This window comes from Macrosteles quadrilineatus, unplaced genomic scaffold (assembly GCF_028750875.1).
Source record: "Macrosteles quadrilineatus isolate MER2022 unplaced genomic scaffold, UCM_ALF_1.0 Scaffold_7__1_contigs__length_78375512, whole genome shotgun sequence".
Lineage (NCBI taxonomy): Eukaryota > Metazoa > Arthropoda > Insecta > Hemiptera > Cicadellidae > Macrosteles > Macrosteles quadrilineatus.
Window position 1 is genome coordinate 49,844,408 of NW_026542600.1, and position 12,928 is coordinate 49,857,335.

Here is a 12,928-nt window from a genome sequence, read left to right on the forward strand (position 1 = left end):
GATATCATATAAAAGGTTGTGGACTTGCACTTAAATTCATTTTTTAATAAAGTTTAAAGTTACTCAATTAATCATTGAATTATGAATAATACTTAACTGAATACATTGAATCGGGAAAATACAATTTTTTAAAAATTTGTTTGAACAAATCTTGGTAATGTTTGCAAACTAAAATTATATTACCAATTATGTTCAAATATAAGACATACTTTATCAGGTTTGCTGTTTTATCCAACCGTTCAAATTATTTAGTAAAATGACTGCCCTTTTGAAAGATTTATGATTATCTTTTATGTATCAGTAATTTGTATAAAAAATAAATTTGTAGAAACAACTGGCTACTATAGGAGTCGAGATGCCTTCATACGTAACCAATAATAATATAAAACGTAAATATAAAACGGCAAACCTACAATAACATTTAACGAAAATATGACACCGAGATCTATTAAATCGGTTCACAATTGGGGCTACAAACAGCAGGCCTAAGAACTAAAACCCTTGTATTTGCGCACGCCAGACGGATAAAGCGCAGCCCTAAGCATGAGAGATCGTAGATGTGAGAAAACAGGTTATAATTTTAAAAATATTTTTTTGTAAAACAACGTTTTATATATTTAACTATAGAATTTATCTTTTAGCAAATTGAAGGAATTTATTGTAAATCCCGATATGACAAATATTAAGAAATTATCAGATGAAAAGGTCTTTAACAAATTTTAAATCATAAACATAATAATATTAACATATAATTTAAAACATACAAAATTAAATGTGGATACTTAATTAAAATAACCTATATTCTATATTAATTTTATACAATAAAAATTCTTAGACAAACCTAACAGTGTTGATGTAACCATTTTTATTTTGCTGTTATTCAGCTGAAATAAAAGGGTTCAAAAGTGCTGAAATAAATATAAAACAGTTACGAAATAAAATTCAATTGCAATTTAAATTTATATGAATATTTGAAGCTATTAGTTATATTTTTATTTAGTAATTAATTAATTAAAATGTCCCAACAGCAACTTTTTACGATGTTTTGCATGTTTTCGACAATAAGTAGTAAACAAAATTTATATCATGTTGAGGGTAATGAAATTGTTCGGAATTTAATGGCGAATTCGAATATAACATTCTTTTTGCTAACAAAAAAACAATAAACGAGCAAATGAGATAATCCCGACATGATGTCAACTTAACCCTAGCAGGGTTAAGTTGAAGTCCAAAACCATTGTTATTTACGCCCGAGATTATCCAATTTGGGCTATACCATGACTCGTGAACCCGACATTTGGCCCGTGGTTTTCTCTAAATGAACTCGTGAAGCCGACTTTTTGCGCTTGGGTTTCTTCCTGTCATAATTGGATGAAGTTTAACTGTCTGCGCCCGAGGGCGGGTAACGGGTTTCGTACTCGTGAACCCGATTTCTAACTATAACTGGATTTTGCGCAAAAAAAGGCAGATTAAGTGATTGCAAACATAAACATAAACATAAACTTACATAACCTGAATGTCCAGTACACTGTAAAAATACCAGCGCCGCAACAAACCTGCAGACTAAGTGGTTTTTGATTTGTCTGGTTGTATTTTCACTGAAATATTCCCTTAACATTGTCAGATTTATTTGCTAATCAAATAACATTGATTGCTACAGAGAAGGTAATAAAGTGTGGTTTTTATTGAAAACGCCATAGCCCAAGCATGCTGGTTCGCATGAGTTTGACTCGTTAGAATAAAATGTGGGTTTGTACCGAATTTTATCAAAATTAGATGATTTTTAATTGAGTCATCGTGCCAAAGGACTTACTCACACATATAGATAATTAGAACGGACGGCATTTTTGGCCTCTGGGCAGATCAAAACAAATAAGTAAATCAGTCCCAAGTCTAGGTTTTACCATGAGACGGTAATAGCTTATTACCTATAAGGGAAATTCGCCAATAGGATCCCTGTACAACCAGTACATATACTAACTTCATTCATCGAAATGTCCAGTAATGTGACAATATGCCAAGGAGATGTCATTCTCTATACCGTTTGTTAATCATATGTGATAATGTCCTCTACTATGATCAATAACCAAATCAATAACAAACTGTCAGGATGTCTTTGTGCCTATTTGTTTTCTAATGTGTGTGTTACATGTTGTCCTTGTGTGTTTTTGTTAGGCCTACTTGTGATACTATATGCCAGAAAACCTAGATTTTGCTCCTGCAAGTTTGTTGTGAATGCATGTTATTTGCAGTTAGCATGAATATGTCTAAGGTTGATAAAATTAATAGCATGAACTTAATGTTGTGTTGTTTATTCCGAATCACGTTGACAATAACAGTGTCAAAAGGTAAAATACCTGTAACTGTCTTGTGATTCCTCTGCTCCTATACTGGACTATGTGCGTTTCAATGCATTAGCATCATCATCAGGTCACAAAACTTAAAGAAACTTAACCATTCTTGAATTGGTCGCGTCAAAGTTCACAAAAATTACACAAAACATTAAAAACATTTAAACATTTAGTGGAGACTCGGCACCCGTCATGTGTACACCAGTGTTTGTCCACCTACAGTTTTTGTCCCCTTTTTAAATGTTTTAAATGTTTTGTGTCATTTTTGTGAACTTTGACGCGACCAATTCAAGAATGATTAAGTTTCTTTTAGTTTTGTGACCTGATGATGATGCTAATGCATTGAAACGCGCATAGTCCAGTATATGAGCAGGAGCAGGAATCCAGTATTTAATGTTAGAGGAATCACGAGGCAGTTACAGGTATTTTAACCGTTTTACAATATTAATAGCATGAATATGTCTTAAGGTTGATCAAATTAATAGCATGACATTACCTGAAAGGAAATTAACCTTTTTGTTTTTATCTGACAGTAAATGAGTGCGATTTGGAAACTGTTAAAAGTCAGTGGTTCTCAACCTGGGGGCGTGAAAGGATTTCAAGGGGCAAGTTTGCTCCTAGAAAAATAAAAATAAAAGATGAAGCAAAAATAATATAAACTAATTTGGGATTGTAGCCATTTAAGTTTTTTAATTTAATCACATTGCCTTATCGAAAATAGAGTATAAATAATTAAATACACAGAGGAATCAGAATGGCCCAATTGATGATATATGAGTTTAATGGTGGGGGGGAGAATTGGTGGTGTAAAAGATTCAAAATTCTAAGGGGAGAATGTTGGAGCAAAATGGTTGAGAACCCCTGGTTTAAGTTAAGGTGTTGGGTTTTATTGAAGATCAGTCATAAACCTTCAATATTGGTGGCAAGGGGTAGTGTATTCAGTGTATGGCGCACCTGAAAATACAAATATACAACCCTGCGGAAATGTTTGCTCTAGTAATCTTTTTTAATAAACTAATTGTATATGCTTTAATGAGGAGACATTCCTCACTCGACGTCTAGCTATTAACGATCGGCCATTATATGGGCATTTGTTGATCAGGATTTTTGCGCAAGTCTATTCTGGGTACTCAGCCGAATGCAACCTCGTTTGTCAGATACGGCGTAATAGCATTGCGATTTACCCTTGCTGAAAGGTCCTTTTGTCCTCGTAAAGGTACGACAGCTGCCAGCTTTTAAGAGTAACTAATTTCAGTTTTGTATCAACCTAGGTGATAACTGAGTTTTAGCTGATGAAAAATAACAACTTAGGAAAGTTTGAAATCAAAAACATTCTTCTGGCTTTGAAAGCCAATAGGTATACATAATAGAATACTGATTATTTAATTTTACAATATAAAAAAAAGAAATACCACCCTATTAGCTGCTACTGTTGAGAAAGGCCTACTGGTTCATCCAGTGACTAGGTAAGTAGGCTTTAAACAAATTTTCAAATTTTATTCAAACATCCTTACAGTTCTTCCTATTTGTGGAACAGTTTGGACTAAAGGATAATCAAAAGGGACCTCTGTTAACTGTCAATATTTGAACTGATTTATTACAAGAGTTCACTTATAAATTGTAAAAGTATTGTGATTGACATCTCATATGATTTCTCGTAACTCACAATTGACTGGATAATCCATCATTAAGGTACCATAAATGGGTAACATTAATTGGCAGTTAATTGAGGTTTTTAATGATGTTCATGGCCAAACCTTAATATACTCAAAATGAGGTAAGTTTAGTAAAAGAGTAGTACTATAAAGTCCATTTTTGGAAATCATTGCTAAACTAATGAACTATATTTATCAAGGAAAATATTTAGTGTTGGATTCTAATAATACTTTGTTTCTCTTTTTCACCTTTTTGCATATGTTGTGGAAGAAAATTATGTTCCAAACCTTCTCCTTGTTAACTCCCTTAGTTGTTTATTCTGATTGTTTTCTTTAATGATTTACTTGTCATTAAAGAAAATAGTAGTTAATCAATTTATAATTATGGCTTTGGATAAAAAATATTACTCTTCTAAGAATTCAAAATGTGAAATAGTCATTAAACCAGATAGGCCCCTCGCCCACAATCCGATTTCGGTCGACACTTTGTCGGACATTGGATGTTATGAGCGCTCGCCCACACTCTTAACAGTCAATGACAACAATAAACTGTCAACGTGCAGTCGTCAATGCTACTGTGTGTGATCCATGACTGTCGCCCGACTCTTTGGAACACAGTGGCGTACGTGGCCAAATGGGGGCTGGCCCACACAACAATGTTTCTATGTTTTTGTCGGATGTCTTCTGTTCTCCCCAGTTGTCCTAGTTCTCGCTATGCACTTTGCATATACTGCTCTTGTATTTTTCTGAGAGAATAGTGACCATAGTGAGTTTATAATGGACTTAAATGAATTGATAATTGACAATAATATTTTGAATATTTTGATTTCATTAGTGGAAGCAAAACCAGTTCTTTGGGACAAAACTGTTGACGATTATAAGGACAGGAATGTGACAAAACTTTGGAATAGTGGGTGAATCCAGTACTTTAGCTTAATCCTGCGCTGCTTAATTCAGCGCCACAGCAGCCAAATTACACCAACACACTTGGGATTCATTGTTTTACTATTTTAGACAACTAAAGTAACCACTGTAGAGATAGTTGCGTAACGCATTCACTCACTTGTCAACGGCTACCGAGCAACTGCTTGATTACCCGATGAAAAGTCTCGTAAAGTCTCGTTAAAGTCTCGTTGTGTGGGCGAGGACCGCACCAACGATATAAATATCGGACAACAACGTGTCAGACGATCAATACGATAATCAATTTGTGGGCGAGAGGCCAAAGTGTACTTGGTGTATCTAATACACAACAAAGTGTGTCATTAACAAGGTATATAATATTGTTGTCAAAACATACATATCAAAACAGACATATTGAATAAAGTAGTTTAACCTAATAAAGGCTAATTCATACAGGCAATCATTAATTAACATGCTTATAGGTTTGGTATATTTGATGGGTGAGTTTTGTGGGCTCCACTCATCTTTGTCAGGTACAAACTCCACCACTCGTCATGTACAAACTCATACAATCGTCTGAATAGTATCTGACGTGTTGCGGAATCCAAAACATCCTTTGGAGTTAAGTGTTAGACCTGTGCAGGGCAAAATTAAGTAACTTTGAGAAGGCGGTTTATTTTCAGGTCCAGCTCAATGTTAGGCCTTTCTAGTCATGAAATAGTCTTTTTTACCTCCATCCTTACTCCAGATTTCATCAACAATGGCTGAATAGTTCCGCACGTCCGCCTGAAGAGCTAGCTTTATTGAGATTTTATATTGGCACACGATTGATTTGATATAGCATTATTGGCATATTGACCCATGATAGTAATTAGAATTTTAATGGGGAACCTAAATGTTACATAATTTATGTGAGATGTCAATTTGAGCTTTCATTAGAAAAAAGTAAATTTACTACTGAAGGTCATTGTGATCCGCCCCCGCATCTTTTTTTGTGCATTTGATGAGGCGGTTCTACACTACATCTATTGTTTGGATGTCTCTAACCTTAAATATAACAGCTGACTTTGCTGGGTGTCACAAGTGTCTAGGACGATTATGTGTTTGTGTGCAAGTCGTCGTCGTATACTTGTGAGTCAGGTAATAGATAAACATATGATAAAGGTAAAAGGAGTCCACTAAATTCACTCGCTTATCGTCTTAACTGTCAATAAAATGTAATGGGTTGTCACTTCTTCCTGAGACAGAATTGTTAGATCGCTCAGTAAATGATATTTTTCATTTTATATGTTACACTAAAAAATGGTCAAACATAAAAATACCAAACTGACGTTTCACATACTACTGTTTGTGTTCTGTTATTTAATATGCCTGTTTAATGTTAAAAAGTGTGTGAAGTAATACATTTTTGTCTTTACTCTATGCAATGTCAATACATATATTTAAGTAAGTTCGAGTTTGTATATAAGGTGGTGATTATGGTAAAAGATATGTTTACAGCAAATAATTATGTGAAAAGTTTATTATAACTCGCAATTAATTGGTTGTTTTCATTTTCCAAAATGTGTTTCTTATCCATCACAAATATATAATATAAATCAAGTAATTCTCAAACCTTTTTCAAAATCCTTCACTTATTACCATGTATAGAATTTGTCCAACATGTTAAAAATATCTTTGGTGTTTTCTGATTCAAATAATTTAATTGCGGTATCCAAACCACCTCTGCCCTATTTCCTATGAGTAGTTGACCAAGTTTTGTATTTACCATCTTATATACAATACAGGGTTAGTCTAAATAATGTCTGTTAATTTTAACACGCATGTTACTGAAACATAACTGTTTAACATGTCTCAAAAAAGAAAAAACTCAACAAATTCTTTATGTCTGTCTATGTTTATTTCAATTTGTATTTGTGTGTGATAAGTACACAGGGTGATTTTTTTTAACTGTGCCACCATTGGGATCTTGTAAACGATACATCTTTCAGTATACTTTAATGGGGAACATTCCCTTGTTTTTAAAGAGGTTTAAAAATAAGTAAATAAAATGTTTGTAAATGGCCGCCATTTTCCAATATGGCGGTCAGCTTAGTTTTCCTTATGGAATACCCTGTATTTAAGGTGTTTTTGGGTGGTAAATGAAAATTTAAGACTTTTATTTTTCTTAGGAAATTTTGATATACTCAACCGTTTACGAGCTAGAGAGAGATAACGTTTTAATTTAGTCTCTCTTACCAGCTGTTATTATTAAATAGAAAAGCAATAAAACTAGACAACTTAAAAACCACAAGAAATTATAAATAAATGGCACGGTGAACGAAAACTATTCCCAGACTGCAAGTTACACAGGCTAGTGATTATTGTTTATTATTGCAACAATGCTAGCAAACAGCTGGCAATGGAAATGGTCAATAGATTAATAACAGCTGTTAAGAGAGACTAAATTAAATCTCTCTGTAGCTCGTAAACAGTTGAGTATATCAAAATTTACTCAAGAATGAAAAAGTCTTAAATTTTCATTTACTATCCGAAAACACCATAAAATACAGGATATTCTATAAGAAAAAACCGCCATATTGGAAAATGGCGGCCATTTACAAAGAATTTGTTGAGTTTTCCCCTTATTCTATTGATTGTGTAAAAATAAGACGAAGATTTACTTTGGTTCACCTTTAAAAAATATTAACATGATTTCGACCAGCCCTGAATATTTTATGTTTTAAGTTCAATTTAGTATAACTGTAATCTCAAACTTTTATTAGACATTTTAATTTACAATCTGTGATACCAGTAACAGTTCTGTGTTTAGCACTTGAAGTTAAATTTTCATACATTCAGTAAAACACCACAACTTTTTATGCGACTCAAGTCTAAAATCAAACCAACAATCTTGGTCATGAATTTATATTAAAATGTAAATTTATTACTTCTAATAAATGTTTTTTTTACAATTAATTAAGATATTATTCTAAAGGTATACTGTATATATATATATATATTTTGATATATTTCATATACACCAATAAATTCTTTGAGATTTTAAAGTCTATTTCTATTAGCAGATGTATAAATTACACATTTTCTTCGAAATCAGATGAATTTGATTTTGTGACAAACTTATTGTTCATAATATGATTGATATTGAATAACTGAAAAAAATTATCATATGTTAACTTGCTTTGGGTTAGATATGCCGAGGAAAACCCCTTCAAGAAAGCGCAGACGAAACCGTGGGAAAAAAAAAGTCAGCCAACGAAGTAATGAAGGTAAAGCCTGCTTTTAAAAATTAAGTCAGCAGATGTCTATTTAAAATCCTTCAATCTAATTAAGTTTGACACTTTATTCGTCCTCTTCTGTCTGTCCTTTTTATGCAATAAATTTTTATAAAATGTTAATAAATAAGTTCCTACTAGATTTAAGTTTATAGTTTAGGTTTCATCACTCATTGGCATACAACGTTTTATTCACGCAGAATAGCATTAGTACGAAAACCCATTCAAAATAGCAACAACAAACTTGCGAAGGCTTTTAAGAAAGTAAGGAATGTTTTAGTTTGTCGCTGCTAGGTGAACATTGGACGCACACTCTCAAATAAAATAAGTTCACCTCTTTAACTTGACTACCGTACTGTAATTCCTTTGACTATTTGGTTACTCTGTAATTGGCTGCCCAGCCTGGTGAAATAGGTTTCCCTTCATACTGATCTGTGTATAAATTATTTGTAAGTTCCTTCTGGGTGTGATAAACTGTCCATTTTTAACCTTTGGCTACTAATCTTTTCTTTCCAATGGCAAGGCGACATTTTAGCGACGCAAGCGATCCCTAGTTGGCTTTGTTGAAACTCCCATGTGACATACAACAACACCATGCCAGAGTGAACTTCATAAATGTGTAGAGAAATGTTCATAAATGTTCATAAATAGGTAGAAAGTGATTATATTATTATACCTCTAAGTCGCGAGAAAACTGTGTAATGTAAAACATTTACATTACATTATTTATGGGGTGAGTATAGCAGACTCTTAAACTATGCATGTAATAGGATATTATGTTACCAGCCTGGTAAGTGGTGTTTTACCGTGCTCGCACAACAGTTCACTCGGTTACGCCTCGCGCGGGATTTTTGTACAAGTAGGAGATTACCAGGCGAGTAATGTACGATACTTTACATCATAATACACAGAATAATTAGTTCATTTTAAATGCCTTACTCAATTTATTTAGGACATAACATAAATTATAATATTTTTATATTACAGAAAATAAAATAGGCCGTTGCAGTTAGCTGTTTATTTCATCAGCTGACTAAGTGCACGGTAAAATTACATAACGTTATTTTTCTGTGTTTAGGCACGGTAAAGGGTAAATTTCCAGCCTATCAATACGGATGGAAAAGTACTTGTTTCTGTGTAGTATGATGTAAAAAACATTTTTTAGAAAAATGCATCTGTAGTTACATTGCGGCTGTAGGTGTACTTTGTATTAATTTTTTACTTCGTTTCAGGAATGAAAATTACTGTTTTTCAGTAACACATCTGTAACATTTTCCCCTGGCCAAAAACAGGTTACTGCATCCTGTTGTCTAAGCAACGTTTCTGAGGATCCGTTTTTAGCGTAATTGGCATTCATGTTAGCCAAAGTTTGTTCTCGTCAGCCTGATTGAGTCCTGGTCATTCCACCCTTGACATTATCCAGGAGGTGATAGAAGTGGTGTGAAGAGCAGATGGTCATAGCCACTGGTTGTGGCTTATTGTCAACCTCGCCACGCTTCACAAGTAGAATGCTTTTAACTTCGCTAGGTGAAGTGATTGAGCATACATTCCACGTACCTCCCTACCTCCTCAGAATGATCAGAACAGATTGTGTCCTGCTGTATGACACCAGTCAAGGTCAGCAGCGAGCCTCTTAGCGAAAAAAAAACATAAAACTAAATTTTATGTTTTTAGTGTCCAAAAAGGGGAAAACCAATTATTATCCTATAAAACCCCCCATAAACCCCCGTTTCCAAAGTTCAATCATACTGTTTCGCGAACTCAAACAGACGGTGTTTTTGGCCTCTGGGGACCTCAAAACAAAAGGGTAATCTGTCCTGGGTCCAAGTCTTGCTATGAGACCAATGGTAATACTGTAGCTTATTCCCTACTTGGCAAACTCGCTAAAAGGCAAAACAAACCATTCTTTTGCCTATTAAGTAGGCTTATTATTTAATGAAGTGTAGATTATCAATACAAATATGCAACAAAGAAGCACCTTGCGGGATTGCATTCATTAATACTTTAAAACCTAAGCCCGAGAATAGCTTGAATTAGTTTGTTGAATCTCACTTGCGAGTGCTAATGTGCTTATAGTGGTACTTGTCATGTTCAGCCGACGGTAGCATAGTAGCTCAGTTGAATATGGCGTTGCATTGATGAGTGTAGCGTTGAGGTCTTTCTATGTGCGCTGGTTCAAATCCCTATGTGCAATCCATATCAAGCTCAGTAATGAGTAGCTTTAGCTTAGCTGGTAGGAAAGGCCCACCTTAAATCAACGGTTTGGGAGGAAGTTGACAGCATTATTGAGTTTAATAGGATTGCACACAAAACTTTTTTACTTCTTTTTACATTGGTATAGAGGAGTAATACACCGATTTTTCATTTTTGCTTTTATTTTAATTAAATATGGACATATCTTGTATAAATATATTATAAAAGACATAAAATGACATAACCAGAGCCGGTTTAACCCATACGCGAACTACGCGGTCGCATATGGCGCCACGAAAAAGTGGCGCCAATGGGACACATTTTTTTTCAGAAGACAAAATTGGAAACAAATTTACTGACAAGTGAGCAATTTTTCAAGCATCCAAAGAACCACACCAAAAGGCATTTATTCTGTTTTGTACCAACAGCAATAGAAAAATGCGTATACTTATACAACACTTCAACTTAAGGACTCGAGTATATCTAGTGCGCCCTTGACTCAAGGCATTGATTTGCACTATTTGTGATTTTGCACTCGGCAGCGTACAGCTCGGCGCCTGTGGGTTTCATTTTATGACTCATGCTAGTCATGTTCAAGATAAGCAAGCAGCGCCACTAGTCACAACAAGAAACTTCCCCCTCCCTTCTTCCCCTGATCACTTTCCCCTTTTTTTCGTTGTAATATGCTTTATAAAAACTTATATCGTATCCAAGTTATCCTGTAAAAATTGATTTCACATTTAGGAATAAATTGTTAACTTTGGGTTTTGCTTAAGTTTATATGATGAGTAACTTCTTGATCAGCATCGTACGTGTTATTAAATTTACGGAAAGTTATTTACTTTCCGTATATGATGAGTAAAAGTGTAAAAATTTTTAATTTCTGTGAGTAATAAACAGTAGTTGAAAATAGTTATTTGTGTAACTAGTGGTGAAAGTGGCACTTTGCTGCACACGAGAGGCGGCTCGTGCGGAATGATCTAGAGTGCAGCAAAGGCCTTTTTCACTCGCGTTACACATTATATTTTTCCTACAGTCACTATAAAGCATATAAATAATTAGTCTTTCAAACACTATACAACACGTTTTTAGGTTCAGCTGGCAACACAAATGGTGCCCTAGAGAAAGTAGTACCCGCGGTCCGTATCACTCCGCTATTTTTCCTCGGCAAGAAATGTGCTCCGCGTTTTGAGAATATAGTTCCGTATGTTTTTGTAATTTGAAGTGGTTTCCGCGCCTAAAAAAAATGCTTTAAAGGTATTTTCTTGTTTATTAAGATCGTAGGAATGTTTTAAAAACGTTTAAAAGAAAAGTCAAGAAAGTTCAGAAATACCGAAACTATAAACACAAAATGACAGGTTAAATCGTAGTTATAATAGTCAATCAGCTGCTCATAGTATTATTATCTTTAAGTGTTGCCAACCTATTTCCAAGCGTACACGGATTACGTGCATAATAGAGCCACACTGTTTTGTGTTGTTTCGTTGGAATCCTGATGTGCGTCAAAGTAAAAACCGTACGACAAAGTATAAATATGCAGCAATTAGCAGCTTTCTGTACTATAAACAGTACAAGGAAGCCAAATTTGCCGGGTGACTGTAGGAAAAAGTCTTTTATTGCAAGTATTCTTCTAACCTAAAAAAATTCACAAATATGGTTAAGTTATGTTCATGGGGGGTGTGGTGGGGGGGGGGGGGATTCTAGGTGGCGCTGATTCGGGTGTTCACTTAACTCTGAAAAATTCCAAGAACCGGCCCTAAACATAACCTAAACAAATAACAGAGAAATGTAAAAAATAGGCTTATATGGCTTATATAGTGTTTAGTTATTTCAAATCCCACGCAACAAATTTAAAACAGTGCAACAATGATTAAGTAGGTTTTTGTCAGAACTAGTGGATTTTTTTAGAAGTGACAATTAACAGTCCTGCTCAGTGTTTTCCCAGCAAAGGTTTTTACCAAAATAACAGGGTAAAAATTTTAATTTACTTTTTTTAGTTGTAAGAAGTTATTATATAAAACACTAAAAGTTTTCAAAATTGCACAAAACTCTTAGGAATTGATAATGATTAATTTTTATCCAGAGGTTAAAATAGTAAAATTCAAAAGTTTAAAATAACAAGATTGCTATAAGAATTTTACATTTCACTTTGTTTCATTCCAAAATGGTTGGCACCATCTAGCAGATAAGCCAAATTATATCAGGTAAGAGGTCTTGACTCAGTGGCACTCAAAGGGTTATTTTAATCTGTATTTATTATTAATATCACACTTAAACAGATGTTCAAGCTCAATTTTGATTCCCCACAGCTTTTTTTACTTTGTGAATCAGTTTTAGTATAAGATTGTTTTGCTTTAGTTCCTGTTCCGGGAAAAGTTGGAGGGAGCAGAAGAAGCTCAGCTTCTCGGAAAAAACCTTATGAGCTGGACACCTATGGACTGGTCCCACTACCCGCGAAAGTATGCTATTACTGTAAGAAGTAAGTTATTCCACACAACTAAATTGATTGTATACACAGATTTTTATTTACCTAACTTAACCTAACGCATAA

General features: G+C 34.1%; 1 protein-coding gene across 2 annotated transcripts in view; it reads left to right on the forward strand.

Annotated features, from left to right (window-relative positions):
* LOC128998491 (PHD finger protein 12) overlaps nt 1–12,928 on the forward strand; it is a 49,992-nt gene that overhangs the window by 18,163 nt on the left and 18,901 nt on the right. For both annotated transcript variants that reach the window (XM_054424645.1, XM_054424646.1), the window contains one exon: nt 12,736–12,856. In XM_054424645.1, coding sequence (XP_054280620.1) covers nt 12,736–12,856 — 121 coding nt within the window. The remainder of the gene's footprint in view (nt 1–12,735; nt 12,857–12,928) is intronic.